At 34.3% G+C, this 20,356-nt stretch overlaps 1 protein-coding gene across 1 annotated transcript in view; it reads right to left on the bottom strand.

Moving 5' to 3' along the window:
* RpS13 (ribosomal protein S13) overlaps nucleotides 1-20,356 on the bottom strand; it is a 37,244-nt gene that overhangs the window by 1,693 nt on the left and 15,195 nt on the right. The window contains exons 4-5 of the mRNA XM_090414317.1: nucleotides 16,336-16,505; nucleotides 5,179-5,279 (exon numbers count right to left, since the gene is read on the bottom strand). Of these exons, the coding sequence (XP_090270443.1) occupies nucleotides 5,179-5,279; nucleotides 16,336-16,505 (271 nt within the window). The remainder of the gene's footprint in view (nucleotides 1-5,178; nucleotides 5,280-16,335; nucleotides 16,506-20,356) is intronic.

Raw genomic sequence — 20,356 nt, 5'->3', positions numbered from 1 at the left:
CAAATAATCATTAATGATTTAGTCAATATGCTAAACCACAGGTAGTATAACATTCTCTTATATCAGATGTTACAAAAATAAAGTGCACCAAGTCCTAACTAAAAACGTAGTTGGTAGAAAGTTGCTAGCCTATACAGCTGAATAGATAACACGTGGAGACTAAATCCACTATGGCAAATAGACAATTTATCATCATCCATTCAGTACCACTATTTAGCCTGAGCTCTAGAGCAAAGTTTACAACTCACAAGCAGGTGCAAAGAAAGGTAACATAAAAAAAAAAAAAAAAAAAAAAAAAAAAAAAAAAAAAAAAAAAAAAAAACGAATCCATGGTACTAATGTGCTATACAACCCATTTGTGGATGGAATTATTGTTAAAAATTAATAATTTTAGTAAATCTTTCCACTTAGGAAAACATTCAAAAGTACAGGTCCCACAATTTGCTAAATGTAGATTATGGATTTGGCAGTTCATTCCACTGTTTTGCCACCCTCCCAAACAATATGAATGAAATTGTTTTAACACGGTAAACAATATTCTGCCAGTTAAAGGTGCCATATAACTCAATGTACAGAAAAGCATCCTTAGCTAGACATCTTAAGTTTCCCACCTTCTCTACTTGCTACTGAATACCAACAAATCAATTTCAAGTGTGCACATAAAGTTCTTTAATACTGCAGCACACATACTCAAGCAATCATAATTAGTGCACACAGCAAATTCATTAAAGAAGGATGAAATAAAAAAGAAAAGGATGACTTAAAACTTCTGCTTTGGCTTAAAATGCTTGATTGCTATCAATCTATTTGCAAGACTGACATTAAAAATTATATTTAAAAAATTATTTACCTATTTACCTAAAATTCTTTTCAGATGATGGCTGAAACAACACCTTTACAATGTGGGTCAGAACTGAACTAGTAAGAAAATTTGAACAGAGTAAAAGCAGCATCAACTGAAATGCCCATCTTTCAACTACTATAATCAGGAAATTCCTGATATCTACTCTCAACACGTGTACAGGATATATTGTAATACTGTAAGAAAAGGCTACATAATGCTCCCTATTGAAAATTTCCCTCCAAATTAGTCTGCCAGGAATCCAATATTGGCAAATACCATGTTTTGGTCTTCTAAGACATTTCTTAGAAGGCAACAACATTACTATATCTACATGCTACCTAAAAAAAATACAAGAGCTTGTAATGACTATAGACTGATCAGTCTAATGAGCCATGTTCTCAAAATGTTTCTGAAAATAATTCAAAAAGAATACACAGAAAATGTGAAGACACTATCAGTGTTACCCAATTCGGCTATAGAAATGGTTTAGGAATGAGAGAGGCTCTTTTCTGTTCTCAAATCTTATTCCAAAAACATAGTACTCAGAAGCCATATTTCAAAAGAGTGTCAAAAGTTTCTCCTGATGAAATCAACGCTGTTGCAGGTTGGGAAGGAGGAATTATGGCTTCGAAGTTGAAGAAAGATACGAACTAATACAGCAGGAAAAGGAAACTGTCATAAAACACTCACCATTACACAACTGGTATGAGTGGATAGCTCTCAGATTGAGGAATAGAGTACGCATAATTAAATGCTATGTATGATCTGTACTGCTGTATGGTGCAGAAACTTGGACCTTGAAGACAACATCGACAAAAAAAAAAAAAAAAAAAAAAAACTTAAGTCTTTGAGATGTGGTTATATAGACGAATGTTAAAAATCCCATGGACAGCAAAAACGTCCAATCAAGAAGTACTGGAACAAATGGGGAAATAACATGAACTTTTTAGATACCATAAAAAGAAGAAAAACTGCATATCTCGGTCACCTACCTTGTAATGAAAAATACAAGATACTTCAAATTGATTATAAAAGGGAAGATAAATGGAAGAAGAGGAAGAGGAAGATGAAGAAAAATCTTGACTGGCCGACAGACAGTGGACTGACATGAGCTCTGAAGGACTGTTCAGCATCTGAGGATCACTCAAAATTTGCCAAGGTGGTTGCCGACCTCTGATAAGAGATGGCACTCAAAGAAGAAGGCTTACTCTTTCCATCCATTATGATTACATGTCTCAAATGTTCCTGAACATTAACAATGTCCAATTCCTTCATAATATCCTTGTATTTAATATGATTCTACTACTGATGCATTTGTTCACAATCTCTCTGAGAACTCTCACAAATGTATCCTCCAGTCTTTGATTAACTGCTATTTCTAACCAGTTCTCAGGATCTGTAAGTTATAACTAGTTTAAACACCGTCTTGTATATAATTAACTGTAATTTGACTAATTTCTCTTATCCATATAAATTTATTCTGTTGACTTCCTACCATACTTTGCTAATTATGTTGTCTATTTCATATTTGCATCAACATTAAAAATTGTGACTAAACACAGCTGAAAGGTTTTCATAGACTTTATTGCTGATTTTATTATAAACTTATCACAAAAAAACTGTTAGGGAAAATCATGCAGGCTTATAATGGATTTATCTATCATCTGCATAAAGTAAACGACTGAGATTAAATCAACACCTCCAATTTTGATATAAGATTTAATGCTACTTTCCTTCATAATGTGATCCATACATAGATGAGAAATCTCAGTGGAATGTGCAGCCTTGCCACACAGTCTTGAATGATTTATTATTATTTTAATTCAAAATAAATTATTTTCTGTTGGTGTCAAGTTTAACTGAACTTAAAATCCATTCAGCTATACACTACACACAAAAATGAATTTGTCATATTTCTCAGTATAAGCACACGATCAACATCTGTGAATACATGACAAAATTTGTTGTTTCCAATCTGATGGAGCAAGCTGCATGCTTGAAAACAATGTGGTACTCACTTAACTGAGTCACATGGAAGAAAAAGCAACTGCAAAAAATTATTATGTGAAATATAATATTAGGAGATGTAAGCCATTTTTGTGAGTTATGAGATGATGATTATCAAGATGATTCAGAGTAGAAAGTCTGTGGTAAGTACAGAAGGTAAGTATACAGAACAATCACAGAACTACCATATGATTCCACAGTGCAGGTGAGCAAGTAGTCTGACATACATAATATTGAGAAAGAATGAATTATTCAGTTAATATAAGAAATGGTTACATTTAACCAGCTTTCATTATGTATACTGAGAATTTATTTCCTCAGCAATTTATATCTAAAAAAAAAGTGAGTATGTCAGCTGCTTTATTGGTGATTGCAGTCTCATCCAAGAAGCCTCACTTATGCCTGGATCTTCCCTTTTAATAGGAGGTACTACATTTAGTACTCTTTCAAGTACTAATGATTTTCATCCTCCATTGTCTGAGAATGACTTGAAAAGCAGAGTTCGCTCTCACTAACACAAGAAGTTCTGATTAAATGTCAAACATAAGCACAAAACCTGTAATAACAGCATCATACAGGCAAGCAGAAAGTAAGGTTCAGTTATTGTTTAACAGCTGACTGTTGTCTTTAGGAAACACTGTAAACGCTGTTCCAAAGAACAGAGGTAGAATAAAAGGAGAACAAGAAGTTGGATAAGTGCAACAGAAAACAATCTAAGTTGTGACAAGTCTGTTCAGGTATTTTTTATTATTATTATTAAGAGGGAGGCTACATGCACCAGCTATCATACTTATTCTTGAATTCATGCACACTACTTGCACATACCACATCCAATGGCAATCAATTCCAATCACACATTGCCCTACGAGAGAAAAATCTAGTCATCACCCCCCCCCCCTTTTTAGCAGCATTCATCCTCATCTTCCAAGGATGCCCTCATGTCCTTTCCTCACCTTTCATAAAATGAAAAATCCATCAACTGAAATCCTATATGACCCTTTCAGAAATTATAAGTATCAATCATATCATCCCTTTCTCCTGTTTGATAGTCTGCAGTCTACAAATTCCCAATCTATCTTCACAATCAGTATTCCACACTCCTGATATCATTTTTAACACTCTCTCCACTGTATCAGAATTACAACAGAAACCATGAGACCAGACCTTCGCACAATAGTCCAATTGAGGTCTTATCAAGGCCTTGTAAAGAAGCAAAATGACATCCTCCCAATCTTTAATGTGAAAGTTCGTTTCAGCAGATGCCATCATCTTTTGAGTTGCATTTGTAATTTTTGCTACATGGCACCTGAACTTCAACTTGCTATCTGCTAATACTCCAATATCCCTAGCCTGATCAGTTTCTAGCATAATCCTACTATTTAGACTAGAAAATGATAACCCTCAGAGATAAAGAAATAACAGTGGTTATAAAGAGGTCAGAGCAGTTTACCTCATCTTTTCCACCACAAAAGTGGTGGAAAAGCCGAGTTAAACAGTAGCAACTGAGGCTTCCTTAGAAATAACAATGTCTTCTATACTTTGGTTTCAATGTATATAAGTCTACTCTTCAGTGGAGATCTGTATTCTAGTACGTTACTATCACACCTGATTCCACATACTATCTAGCAGTGGACCTACAGAACTACTTAATTGCTATACATGCAAATGCAATCTTCTGCATTTGCATGCATTCTCACGGCATGTTTTGGCAGGTTCTTCAAAGGTGTTGCCTACACTGCATATGGAAGGAATCCAAAGCTTGCACACCAGAGTACGAACTGTTTCCAGACAACCAATAAACGAGATATTAACTACTTCAGCCTGTTTGTGTCAATGAAGGAAAATCGAGTGCTCTATTGTCAATTGGGGCACTACATGACAAAGTTCAACTTCTGTCTCTGCTATTGTTGTCTGCAGATTAAGTGTATTTCCCAGCCAGTTCTGCATGTTTCAACAAGACAAAAAACCTATTTCAAGAAAGGAAAAAAACTCTTCTAGCTCCATGAGAATATCTAACTTTTGAAATGATGTCTCATGGAGCTAGACAAACACTGCATAAGTTACTTACACCATTGCTGCAACTGAAGTGGAACAGACATGTTTTCCACTGATCATTTTTGGACCTCAATGAAAGCTACTTTAATTCTTTTGAAGCTGTTTTGGGCTGATTGAAAATTATAAAAAAAATCTTAAATTGCCAGAATTTTATGAAAATGCTATATGAAAAAATTAAACCTTCTTGACCACATTAAGTGGAAAATATTTCACACTTCTTAAACACCAAAATGTCTTGATTATAAAAAAATATTTTAATGACATGTACTTACTATTTCCAGTTTGGAGCAAGTATTCTTCGTGTCTTGTAGTAACGAGCCAAACGATGGATACGGCTTTCGACCAAAATAAGTCTAAACTTGGAATCCTTATCCTAAAATTAAAAAAAAAAAAAAAACCCATTTTCTTGTTTATTTAAGACAATGATCTGCTAGGCTTACTATATAGCAAATTTAACTAACAAACACCAATTCCAATTCAGCCATGGCCGATACCCATCTTCCCTCCCAAAAAATCTTGGAACTAAAGTGAAGTTTCAAGGCTCAAGGCAAATATAAAGTAGCATGACATCTACATAGACAACAGGGAAAATTCTGGTTCTAGAAAAGTCATAAAAGAGATAGGCTAACTGTATTCCCTTACTACCTTCCACCATTTCTCATTTTGATAATTTTTCATCTCCCCATCTATTTTAACTGACCATATTACTTTATATTAGTTCTGTGAATCCATTCTTGAATACTAATGATGACAATATTACACCAGATAAAATATATACCCACAGCACCATTAATTTATATTAACCAGTTTTGTAGTCTTCGTGGCTTGCTTCTTCAGAAAAAAACAATATAAACTTAAATGTTAAATATGCATAGCATTATCTACAACATTCAAAGATTTTACATTTTATTATATTCAAAAAACCATATATATTCTTTATATAACTACACACACAACATTAAAACACCTTAGATTCCAGACGGGGTGCTTAAGTCAAAGCTGTATAACTGAGGAGACCTCCACATAGCCTTTAAAGAAATACGGAGAACCAAGCATGGCTTCTGACCTAATGTCCAATCCTCACCTTCTCTTGGTGTTGGGTATCTACCTGGATACTGAACAAATGAGGATGGGCTGGCAATATGGGATTTAGCTGACCAAATTGTATTCTTATTGGCTTAAACCAATATAGAAAATGATGGTACAACATGACAAAACTTCATGCTGGCTGGGGTGTTGCCCGGTTAAACAAGGCCCCCGTTGTTTTCGCCAGGGAACCAGGGCGAACAGCGAAAAGTCGGCTACTGGAACAAATCTTAAAGCACACCCCAACTCAACACCAGAAGAGTTAAAGATTGGTACTATCAATATAAGAAGTCTGAATGACAAAGAAATGGAGCTAGCTGAAGAATTACATAAGTACCAGATCGATATAATAGGGGTGACTGAAACAAAAACTGGTGAGATCTTTCTGAACAATAAATACAAAATGTTATATTCAGGAAATGACAATCAAGGAAAAGAAGGAGTAGCCATAGTATTCAACACAAAATACGAGGCTAATCTCCTTGAATGGCAAGCAGTCTCCAGGAGAGTGATGTGGGCAAATATCAGAATGGGGAATTGGACAATGAGACTTATTTGTGCCTATGGTCCCACAGAAGGTTCTACTAAGGTAGAAATGGAGGAATTTTTTGATGCTTTAGAAAAAGCAACTGACATAATGAAAAAGGTAAAGTTGGTCCTTGTTGGGGATCTAAATAGCAGAGTAGGAAATGATTGTCAGACATACAAAAATATTTTGGGAAAATTTGGAGAAAAGAGCAAAGGCAATAATAATGGCAAATACCTGTTGGATTTCTGCTCAGGACATGGACTGGTTATTACTAACACCATGTTCCAACATAAAAATGTGCACAAATTCACATGGAGAGAAGAGGCAAGGAATAAGAAAAGTCTCATTGACTATGTTATTGTTGATAGTGATGTTTTCTCTGTGGAGCAGGACACCAGTGTACACAGGATTTGAAATTGGAAGGGATCACTATTTAGTCTTGAGCAGGATAAAATTGAATTTCGTAATGAAAAGAATAACATGTAAGAAAGTTTTAAAGCGAATAAAAGTTGAGCAGCTCTCAGATGTGAACTGTAGACTAAAATACACAAAGATGATTGAAGAAAAAAATTAAAGAATTTGAGAAGGAACCAAACTTTAGAGATTCAGTGGCAAGCCTTGAAGAAAACCCTGATTGATTCAGCCAGATAGGCATGTGGTGAGATTGTTTGCAGGGATAGAAAAATCAGAACTCCATGGTGGATGCAGGAAGTTAAAGAGGCAGTGAAGGAAAACAAGAAAGCATATCAAACGTTCCTGGCTAATAAGTCAGCTTGTGATATCCTTGAAGTATGGAGTAATTACTTCAAAAAATTGCTAAATGAAACAAGCAGTGAGAGCACAGTGGTAAAAAACACTCAACAGTACATATCCATACTTGAAGTAGAAAAAGCCATGAAAGGCTTGAAATGTGGAAAGGCAGCAGGAGTAGATGATATTCGACCAGAAGTGCTGAAATATGGTGGTATAAAAGTCTTACAGAGGCTGCACTGCACAGTTCAGAAAGCCTGGAGATCGCGGGATGAATTCCAGTAGTTGGAGTAGAGCTCTACTAATTGTGGAAGAAAAGCTTGGTGAAGAACAAGCTGGATTCAGGTCAAATAGAGGCTGTCAGGATCAGATCTTCATTTTACCACAAACAGTGGAGAAATCATGGGAATATAACAAAGATCTGTATTTAAGTTTTGTCGATTTGGAAAAGGCATATGACAAGGTGCCAAGAGAGAGAAGCTATTCCATAGGCTACAGTTATATGGTGTCAATGGGCATTATATCAAGGAATGCTTAGTCTGTATTTGAGTTGTAAGTCGGCAGTTAGAATTGAAGGAAGTACAGGAAGATGGTTTAATGTTAAATGTGGTGTGAGACAAGGATGTACATTATCCCCTCTGTTATTCATTATCTATATGGATTACATTATGAAAGAAAGTGGTATTAAACATGATATCAGAATTGGAGATGTTAATGTCAGCTCTTTGCTTATGCGGACGATGTTATACTACTAAATAAATCTGCTACAAGTTTGCAAGAGTCCTTGACTAAATTTAATAGCTGTTGTAATAGATATGGTATGAAGGTCAGCAATAAAAAGACAAAGACAATGAAAATAGGTAGAATCATTGAAAATGTCAACTGTGTTGTGAATGGAGAACCTGTGGAACAAGTAAAACATTTCAGCTGCTTAGGCACGATTTTTACTGAAGATGGTAAATTAAATATGGAAATAGACAAACGAATCAACAAAGCTGGTATGGTAGGAAGTCAATTGAATAAATTCATATGGAGAGAAATTAGTTGGAACACTAAATTAGCTGTATACAAGACAGTGTTCAAACCAGTTTTAACTTATGGATCTGAGAGCTGGGTAAGAAATAAAACACTTGACCAAAGACTAGAGACAGCAGATATGAGAGTCCTGAGAAAGATTAGAGGCATGAACAGATGGCATCAATGGCAATATCATATTAAAAACGAGAATATTAGGAAAGAACTTGACATTGTCAGCATCCAGGAATGCATTAGCAGAGCTAATCTCAGGTGGTATGGTCACTTAAACAGAATGGGCAAGGAAAGATTAGCAAAACAAGTATTCTCTGCCAGGTTGGCTGGAAAACAACCCAGAGGAAGACCAAGATATAGGTGGATTGATAGTACAAAGTGCTTTAGATGATAGAAATATAAGATCTGATAATATTGGAGTCTTAACAAGTAACAGACTGATTTGGAGGAAAATTGTAGATAGGAAGTTAGTAATGATGTAAATTTTTCATGTAGTACTATTATATCCTGTACACCCGTTGAGGGTACATGTCAGGAATTTGATGATGAACTTTACAGTATAACAAAACAGTAATAATATTGAATTTTTGTTGATCTATTTCCAATTAGTTTAATATTATACAACAATAACAGCTGTCACAGAAGCATATGGAAAATATAAAATTATGGTGCATTTTAAAACTTCTTTAATTTTTATAACTTCAACACATGTATCATGGGTACAATATTCTTAATAATAACATCTGACTGATTAATGGGCTGCTAATTAAAATGCATTTGACATCGTTGAAGAACATTGAGCTGAATAGTAAATACACCCCTTGAGGGTACATGGCAGGAATTTGATGATGATGATATTTTTAGTCTATCCAATGGAACTAAGATTCAGTTACCCAGCATATTAGGAGGAACTGTGTTTCTTGTTATAGACAACTGAGACGCAGCTATGAGCGCGAGATAATCTGATTAAATGTTCTCGTCAGCGTGAGGGATTATCACACCTTCTAATGGACATGACAGCCAAATTGCACTTCATCTCCATGTTCTTTCAACAGGTGTACTGAATTGTATCCAGATTTAGCTGGACATATATATACGTCATGGCCAGTTGGAGGGTTAAATTACTTTGGATTTAGAGAAAGATGTCGAACTTTTTTTTTCTAACCAAGTGAAAAAAAAATCTTTTGGTTTCTATTGATCTCCAAACTGATTTGGAGCTCAATAGATTCTTGGGTGGGCAAATGATTTTTTTTTTTTGGTGTTCCCAGACCAGTTTATTTATCTAGATGTCATCTAATGAATATAAAGAAAATAACTGATGATTATGATCCTTCAGCCAAATTAGAATCTAATGTTAAGAGGATTTTCATACTCTACCTTAAAGGGACTTCTTAACAAAGAACAAGGATTCTAATCTGTACCCTACTTCCAAACAAGCTCAAAAGTTATCTTCTTTCCTACCATCTACTAAAGGTAAATAGCTTCCACTATTCTTATCTGGTGCTAATCAAGTACCCTGTTCATGCTGACCTCACTATTTTGGAATTTTGGACAGACTGATAGTTCTGCTAAGATCAGAATCCAACAAGAAGATTAAATTTCTAGAATCAGAGGGTTCAGGCCTTGCTTCTCATGCCAGACACCAGATCCTAATTCATTAGGATCAGGCAAAGATGTACTATAGTAGATTTAAATTTGACTGTGTTACTCGAAACATGTGAAACCTGTTTCACATGTTTCAAGTAACACAGTCAAATTTAAATCATTATTTATTAATGTCAAATTTAAATTGCCATCAACCTAATCTTAATCAAACAGACTCTATGACTATCTCCAGGTTGGGGAAGTAATCACCATAAACTGTATAATTTTTTAAAACTAATTATGAATTACACAACTATACCCAGTTTCCTGGAACTTTAATAGCATTTTCTGCTGTTCACTTAGGTACAGCTGAGACATGTGGATACATGGACATGCTGTTTGACTTGTGTTCATATTTCGAATGCTGCAACCAATTCTTTTGTTTTCTCTCCGAATGATCCTCATGTTATAGTGAACAAAACATGTGAGTTAATAAATTCTAATCAATAATATACTTGAAAAAATGGTTTAACAGATGTAATCTGTTAAACCATTTTTATTGATTAGAATTTATTAACTCACATATTTTGTTCACTATAACATGTGAGTTAATAAATAGTATTGCCTAATAAATAGAAATATAAGGCACTTTATAGAAATATAAAGTGCCTTATATTTCTGTCTTCTAAGGCACTTTTTGCTGTATCAATCCACCAATATCTTGGTCTATCCCTGGGTCTTTTCCTCTGCCAACCTGGCAGAGAACACGTTTTGCTAATCTTTCCTCTCCCATTCCGTTTAAGTGACAATACCAGATGAGATTAGTTCTGTACACATTCCTGGATGCTAACAATGTCAAGTTCTTTCCCTAATATCCTCGTTTTGAATATGATATTTCCATTCATGCCCCAAATCTTTCTCAAGACTCTCATATCTGTGGTCTCTAGTCTTGGGTCAAATGTTTTATTTCTAACACAGCTCTCAGATCCATAAGTTAAAATTTGTTTGACATTGTCTTGTATACAGCTAATTTAGTGTTTTTTATGGACTAATTTCTCTCTTAGTCCATATATTTTTATTCAGTCGACTTCCTATCACACAGGCTTTGTTGATTCTGAATAATATAAGTACGTAAACACAAGAAAGATATTTAATTTAGCCAACTATTTCGGTCTGAAAATTGCAGACCATCTTCAGTGGCACTACAAGAACAGTTTTAAAAAATACAAGGTGGAATACTAACAATAGATCATTTAAAAATAGAACAAGCTGCGTGATGTTATATCACTAAGTATTACAGGGAATATTTTTAAGCAGAGACATGATTGAAATAACGATATTAATTAATATTAAATAACATAAAATTAATATGAATTAATGAGTTATCCTGATTAGACTTTCCCAGATTTTTGATACAGATATAGTCATTCTGATTCAGGTTAGGACGATGGAGTAAGGTATCTGCGCGCTTTCTTTGAATAAATGTTCAAATTTATAGCGGGATCTATGTAAGAGGCGAGTTTTTGACCAAAGGATGTTGTGGTTAGTTTCTATCCCATGTTGAGTCAATCCAGATTTTTCAGGTTTGTTGTGATGAATGGAGGATTGATGTTCTTGGATTCTTTTTTCAAGAGAGCGTCCAGTTTGTCCAAAATAGGAGAGATCACAGTTGCAGGGAATTTGATAAAATCCAGGAAGAGACATAGTTGAGCATTTGTCTTTAGGAGAAGGAAAATGGGAAGATAATTTATTAATAGTGAATATGTAGCTGTTAACTCATATTTCTTCAGAATTCTTGATAGGTTCTGAAATCCCGGAGATGTATGGAATTGGAACTCAACGTATTGAATCTTTGTTGTTTAGTGGTGGATTATAAGAATTGAGAAGATGTTGTGTACTCTTTTCAGAAAAGCCATTCAGTTTCACGTGTTGTTGGATAGCAGGAAATTTTTGTATTTATTATCAATTGTTCTATTTCTGTAGAAAATTAGAAATAGAACAATTGGTTTTGGCTCTTCTGATTAGACATTTTATGATTCCTGTTTTTTGACAAGGATGATGGGCTGATTCTTTAAGAATATACCGACCTGTGAACGTTGGTTTCCTGTAAACTGTAGTTGTAAGATTATTTGAAGGTGACCGGATGAGGAGAACGTCTAAAAATGATAACACTGGTTGTTGTTTTCAATTTCCATAGTAAACTTTATACGATGATGTAAGGAATTGATACTGTTTAATAAAGAAGGTAAGGAGTCTTTGTTGTGAGGCCATATAGTAAAGATGTCATCTACATATCTTACCCAAAAGGATGGTTGAGGGAAAATAGATGAGAAGAGGACTTTTTCTAGATGTTCTAAATAAAAGTTGGCTAAAGCAGGAGAGAGAAGACTTCCATGACCATTTCTTCTACTTGGCTGTAAAATTTGTTTTGAGATACGAAATATCCAGAGTGTATTATGAAATCGAATAGTTTTATAATGTCTTCTGGAAAGATTTCATCCAGTAATTTTAGAGTTTCCTTGAGAGGTGCATTTGTATATAAAGATTCTATATCAAAGCTCACCATAAGATCTGTAGGTTGCAAATAGATATTTTTCAATTTTTTTAAGAAATCTGAGGAGTTTTTAAGAAAGGAACTAGAGTTACCTATGTGAGATTTCAATAATTTAGCTAGATATTTGGCTATAGAGTAAGTAGGAGAATCAATACAATCTACTATTGGACGAAGAGGAAAGTCAATCTTATGTATTTTAGGAAGACCATAAAATCTAGGAGGTCTTGCAAAATGAGTTTTAAGTCTTTCAATTGTGTCTCTATCTAAACTTATATTTCTAAACTCTATTCTTATAATCCACCACTAAACAAGAAAGATTCAATACGTTGAGTTCCAATTCCACAGATTAAAATATAAAATTTGTTGATTCTGTTGTTTATTTCCATATTTAATTTACCATCTTTACTAAAAATTATGCCTAAGTAGCTGAAATGTTTCTATAGGTTCTCCATTAATGATGCAGTTGATATTTTCAATGTTTCTGCCTATTTTCATTGTCTCTGTCTTGTTATTGCTTATTTTCATACCAAATTTATTACAACAGTTATTCAATTTAGTCAGGGAATCTTGCAGACGTGTACTGGATTTTATTTAAAAGTATACTGCATAAAGTAAAGAGCTGAGATTAACACCTCCAATTTTGATATCAGATTTAGTAGTTTTCCTTCATAATATGATCTATATAAATAATAACAGAGGAAATAATGTACATGCTTGTCTGACACCAGATTTAACATCAAACCAACTTCCTGTACTTCCTTCAATTCTGACTTCCAACCCAAACAAAGACTTGTCTCTAGTATTGCTTGATATAATGCCCCGACACCATATAACTGTAGTGATTTGAATAGCTTTTCTCTTGGCACCTTGTCATATGCCTTTTAGAGGTCTACAAAACTTAAATACAGATCTTTGTTATATTCCCATGATTTCACAACTATTTGTCGTAAAGTGAAAATCTGACCATGAGCCTTTATTTGGCCTAAATCCAGCTTGTTCTTCACCAAGCTTCCCTTCCACAATCCTTCTCAAGTATACTTGCATAAATCTTACTAGGAACATTCAGTAGGGAAATACCCTTGTAATTCTCACACAGTTTTATTTCCCTTTTTGTATGTGGGTACAATGAGAGCTCTATTCCAATCATCTGGAAGAATCTGTCCCTTTGTCTTATACCATGCAGTGCAGCCACTACAGGAATTTTATACCTCCATACTTGAGCATTTCTAATAGAATATCATGTATTCCTGCTGTATATTCACATTTCAGGCTTTTTCTACTTTAAGTATGGATATGTATTCCTGACTGCATGCCTGGTGTGTTTTTTTACCACTGTGCTGCCACTGCTCATTTCATTTAATAATTTTTCGAAGTATTACTCCATACACCAAGGATATCTTTTTCTCCAGTTTTCATGTCACCTTTATCATCTAATTCTTTTTACAGCAATTTTTCCTCTATGTCTGAACTTTTTCAACAGCATCCAGAATATTCTGTCATCTTCCTGATATTTATTTTCCATGTTCTTGCAAAAGTCTTCCCATGACTTTTGTTTAGCTAGTTTCACACAGTGTTTAGCTTTCTTCCTCTAAGAACACAAGCTGATTTATTCACCAGGAACTTTCAATATGTTCTTTTGAAACATATTCTCTTCTTTTCCTTCACTACCTCTTTAACTTCCTGTGTACACCATGGAGTTCGGATTTTCTATCTTGCATACAACCTCACCACATGCCTCTCTGGCTGAATCTCCAAGGTTTGGTTCCTGTTCTCAAACTCATTTTTTCTCAAATAACATAGTCAATTAGACTTTTCTTATTCCTTGCCTCCTTCCCTGTGAATTTGTGCACATTTTTATGTCGGAACATTGTGTTGATAATGATCAGTCCATGTCCCGAGCAGAAATCCAACAGGTATTTGCCATTATTATTATCTTTGCTCATTTCTTCAAATTTTTCCAAAATATTTCTATATGTTTGACAATAATTTCCTAGTCTGCTATTTAGATCCCCTACAAAGATCAACTTCCAGTTCTCCATTTGATATTTGCCCACATCACTCTACTTGATACTGCGTGCCATTCAAGAAGATTAGTCTCATATTTAGTGTTGAATACTACGGTTACTCCTTTTCTCTGATTGTTATTGCTTGAATATAACATTTTGTATTTATTGCTCAAAAGATTTTACCAGTTTGTCTTTTTTGTTTCGGTTACCCCTATCATGTCGATCTGGTACTTATCAAATTCTTCAGCTAGTTCCATTTCTTTGCCATTCAGGCTTTTATGCTCATAGTACCGATCTTGAACTCTGCCGATGTTGAGTTGGGATATTTTTCAGGATTGGTTCCAATAGCTGACTTTTCACTGTTCACCATGGTTCCCTGGCAAAAAACAATATGGGTCTTGTTTAACTGGGCGACGCCCCAGCCAGCATGAAATTCTGTCATGCTGTACCATCATTTTACACTGTGGTTTAAGCCAAGAAGAATACAATTTGGTCAGCTAAATCCTGAATTGCCAGCCCATCCTCATTCATTAAGTATCCCGATAGATAGCTAACAGCGTGCACCATAAGAACAAGCCAGCTGGCATAAACTGAAAAATGTTCTCAAAGAAATTATTCTTATCTCAAAGATAAGAATAAAAATCTTATTATAAATCCAGAAGACTAGATACAAAGATGGAAAGAATATCCAACAGAACTGTCTAATGATCTTAGAGTGGTAAACCTCTGATCAGTGTTAACACAAATATCCAGGCATACTTAAAGAAATAGTAAACATAATAAAAGAACCACCTAATGGTAAAATGGCAAGATGTGATAGAATATCAGCCCAGTTAATAAAGGAGGGAAAAGGAACAAATTATTTAATAGAAATAACATAGAGTAGATATGATACATGCATACCACCAGAGAAAATTTCATAAAATCTATTTGCACTCCAATACCAAAAAATAACAAAATGCAAAGATTTTAGAACAATTAGTATCATATCCCATGCTTCAAAAATGCAACTGAAAATAATAAAAAATATAATGTTTTCTAGAATTAAATGCCATATAATGAATAGAAAAAAGTACAATTAATGCCATTTATGAATTAAAAACTGTTACTGAAAGAGCATCATAAATAATTTATCTGTGCTTCATAGACTTTTCACAAGCACTTGACACAGTAAGCCACGAAAAGTTAGAAATATTTAAGACATTCAAACTGATAAAAAAGCTCTTAGAATAATAAGTATTATACTGGAATCAGATGACAAAAACAAATTAATAATGAAAGAATATGAAGAAAGTAAATATGGGAATAAAAAGAACAGCAATAGAATTAATATTAGATTTGCCGATGATTTGGTATTCATAGCAAAATCAAAAGATAGCCAGAATTATGGCTTATTATTAAATACAGCTAAAACCAACTATATGGTAATAAGCAACAAAACACAAATTTAAGCGTATTAGCAGGATTCATTCAAAATGTACAGGAATATAATTACTTAGGAGTAATGATAACAGAAGATGGAGAAACGGTTATGGAAATAAAAATCAAGAATAGCTAAGGCAAAAGAAGCATACACATTAAGACGATCAGCTAGGAAAACTCCTCTGGAAATACTGCTAGGTTGTTGATTTAAAGAAATGGATGATAACAAGAGCTATTACGAGATTAAAAGGATGGTAGAGGAATGGACATGCTGCTATACCATGATTACTAACCTCCAAATTGGAGATGCTACTATGGAATGGAATGATAATGAATACTGAAATAAAACTACAATAATGATATTCAGAATCTAATGCAGAAAATAATTAGAAGGAAAGAATATATCTTATATCTACATATATATTCCAAGGTGCAGTTTTAAATAATAAAAATCAGTGAAATTACCGACCTTACGATTTCTTTCCAGATGTTTACGTATGGCTACAGCCTTTTTAATAAGATGATACAAGTCTTCTGGAAGACTTGGAGCAAGACCTTTGGCTTTAAGAATCCTAAGAATTTTGTTACCTGTTACCCATCGTACTTGAGCTACACCATGAGAATCCCTTAGGATAACACCTGAAAAAAAAAAAAAAAAAAAAAAAAAAAAAAAAAAAAAAAAAAAAACACTCAGAAATAGTCAGCTACCACAAAATCAAAAATCTCAAATTATATACATACAACCTTTCCAGAGTGCTATTTTTAAGTGTGAAAGTTAACTCCCTTCTTGCTACACAGCTCTTAAGGAATTTCTCATTACTTGAACTGCTTAATCAGTTCCAATATTCTCATAACATTTTACCATACAAGTGTTCTCTTTATAAACCTAAAAAAATATTCAAACTGAATTTTGAAATAAGCCATCACCTAAGCATACCAAATTAATATCAAAGTAAAATACAATACAGCACATTTTGTTAACAAAGTATAACAATGTATATTCATTAGTTGTATGACTTCTTTCTTTGAAACTCACAACAGGCTATAAAGCTAACACACACACCAATATTAAAAGAGATAATACAGAAACCCTTTTCTACAGACTAAACATGGACTTTTTTTTTTAAGCCACTTAGAGCCTCTAATAATCAAGGTGGGTCACAAGAAACAAAATCATTTTTCACAAACATCCATGCCATGGCAAGACTCAACCACATCCTGTTGAGGAGAAGATACACTATTTACTTGACTCAACCAAGCTGGTATGTGCTCTTGAATAACTTTTCAGTAAACATAGACTAAATATTACTTCACAAGATGGGCAAGCAGAAATAGAAGTATTCGCATGACATTTATACATAATGGGAAATACCACAACTTTTTTTTTTTGTTCCATCACTTCCTCTTGGCTTTTTATGTGTTTTCCCATGAATACTTGGTGGAAAAGGACCTGAAGTTCAGGGACAACATTCCACAAGTTGTGAAGACATCACATCTGATAACTGCAATGATGCAGAGGATCTTGACAATGCTGAAATAATGAGGTCATGATGCCACTGTATAAGTTTTTGATCAGACCTCATGAATTATTGTACACAGATTTGGCCACTGGGTTCTCATGGTAATGATATGTCAGAAAGGGCCTAGAAAAAAATTCACAAAGGTGGTCACAGTGTTCATTGGAATACAGAGCATGCAGACAGATTGAGATAATGTAAATTGCAAAGCCTTGTGAATAGGAGAAGAGGATATGATTGAAACTTAAGTTAGTCAGGTGTTGTTATCAGGTTGACATGGAAGAGAAGGGGTAGAACAAAAGGCCATCCCTAGAAACCGTATAAGGAGGGTGTGAGCAGAGGAGTGAGGAGCAGGTCCTTTACATGGGGAGTGGTTGGTGAGTAGAATGCACTGCCTGAATGTAGACACATTGAATCAGTTTAAGACACAGTTGGATGAGCTTTGTGTGATAGCGTGTACATTCCATGATGAATCTCCAATTCAGATGTTATTAATAATACTTTGTGAATTAACTTTCCAGGGGAGGGTTTTAGAAAAATCATGGATGTCTGAATGCTTTTTTTCTCATTACACCAGTAGTACTAAATTTAAAAGTGACAATGAAACAAAATGGAAGACCATTTTATTAGTTCTAAAAGTGCATTAGCATTATATAAGAAAAAAAAGCAATAGACACAAAAATTTTAAGAAAGGTAGGAAAATCAGGAATTAGGAATGATATTAACCTTTTACTTAGTTTCTACAACATCTACAACAAAATTTTTGTGAAGTGTTTACAAAACTCTTTTTGGAAGTATCATTAATGATAGTACTACATGATCAAGCTTACATTAGCCATGATCCATTAATCCACCTAGAAGTATCAGAAATGTCTGAAGATAAATGTTTTCTTCCAAGGAGTGATTGAAAAAGCACTGTGAATGTGGCTGTGCAGCAGCAGATCTATTGGTGGAAGGGTTATCTCACATCCATGTCTGTCATGTGATGAGTTTCAAGCTGATCAGTTTACTTGCTTAGCTGTAAACAGTTTGTGTACTTGTGTTTTGCATCGCTTTCACATAAGTGGAAAGCAGAACTGTGAACAAGTAAACATAAACAATTTGCTTCAAACTGGGTAAAAATGCATCAAACTCATGAAATGTTTTATCAGCTGCTTACAGAGATGATGCTGTCTATTTACAAATGGTGTAAATGATTTCATAGTGGTTCTGAATTGATTGATGACAAAAAAGGCTAGGACACCGTTGAACTTCTTGTGCAGATGAAAACATTACAAAAAGTGGGTGAAATGGTCCAATAAAACAGAAGCTTGACCATTCAAAGAATTGCTGATCTCTGCTTGCATTTGGCTCAGTCCAACACATTTTCACAGCTGATCAAAAGCAGCAGAATTTGACAATTTTGTTGGAATTGCATTGTTGTGTGACTTCATACCCAAACTTTCATAACAATAGATGAATCTTGGGTGTATGGTGATGATCCTGAGACCAAAATGCAGAGTTGACTGGAAAACACTGAACTCACCTTGGTCAAAGAAGCCACGAAAATCCTGTTCGTTGTGTTTTTCAATCTGGAGGGATGGTTGCCGGTGGAGTTCGTAACTTTATAATATTCACAATTAACTGTGAATATTATAAAGGAGTACTGTAACGGTTACAGAATGATGCACATTGAGAAAGACCGCAGAAGTGTATGAATGTTTTCATATTGTATCACAACATTGCTCTGTGCCACACATCTCTTCTTATTTGACAGTTCTTGAAAAATATACAGTAGAATTTGCTTATTGTGATCATGGATAATATTATCGATCAGCTATTGTTATCAAAATCAGTTGGTCTCAAAACACACCATTTAAAATTAATTAAAAATAATCCGTCTATTATAATCTAAGTTCCGGTTATTGTTATCAAAATCCTTGAATGTTTAGCCTTTTGTGTTTCAGAATTCTAAGAAATAAGGATTAATCAGGAGAAATTTGACAAAGAACATCTGTCGAACCTGACTTTTTTTTTTGTTAATCTTATTCTTCCTGTAAATCTTATATCTTCCAGGCGGAAGGAGGGGGGGGGGGATAAATACAGTCTAATTGTGATTTTTCGAGTTAGTTTATTCTCGTGCTCTCTCTTTCAGTAAGTGAATTTTCAGCCCCTTCATTCAGCCCCTAGCATTATGGCAGAAGCAAATAAAAAAACAAAGATTTATCTTTTCAAGAAAAGCAAAGAATTTTGGAATGCTATGATAAGTTGCCCAAAATGAGTCAGTATAGTGCAGCTGTACATTAAAAAATTTCACAACCACTCTCGTGTAAGATCTTGAAAAACAAATCAAACATTGAAACTTCAGCTCTTACTCATGAGAACATGGATCGGAAGAGAGCTCGATCTGGTAAGGATACTCCAGTTGAATCAGCATTAAAAATTTGGTTTAGTACTGTTCATGAAAAGAATGCTTCGATTAATGGACCTTTGATGCGTCAAAAAGCAGCACTCTGAAGTCACCTGAAGTGTGAGGTCCACATGAATGTCCTGGTGGTGAAAATATTCTCAAAAGTCCAAAGGCACTTGAACACTAGATGACTGCCAAGACAGGGAGGGAGAGAGAGTGTTTACTTCATTCACTTGAATGAGGAGGTTTTCAATCAATTAGATAAATAACTGAAACAAGTATTAAAAGGTGTTTGAAAGAGATGGATCTCTTTTTGCACAGATGGGATATAAGCTATTAACAGATAATTTAGAGAATGCTTAAATGACACTAAAGAAGGCATTGCACTTCCTTAGATTTCTTCAACCATCATTGATTTTTCATAAGTCTTATATTTCTGAATTTATTTCTTGATATTCTTTTTTGTTTAAAAAGCAGTTGGCATTCTGCCAAGCAGGGAAACCTTGATTTCTTATAAATCAGAAGCTAAACCTCTATTATTTTTTGCCAGAAGGACCTTGTATTCCTTGGGTAGTAACCAATCA

This window comes from Typopeltis vanoorti, chromosome 25 (genome assembly GCF_054136105.1).
Source record: "Typopeltis vanoorti isolate ZY-2024b chromosome 25, IOZ_Tvanoo_1.0, whole genome shotgun sequence".
In the NCBI taxonomy this organism is placed as follows: domain Eukaryota; kingdom Metazoa; phylum Arthropoda; class Arachnida; order Uropygi; family Thelyphonidae; genus Typopeltis; species Typopeltis vanoorti.
Note: the sequence above shows the minus strand (reverse complement) of the source record. Positions and strands in the feature narration are given on the sequence as shown.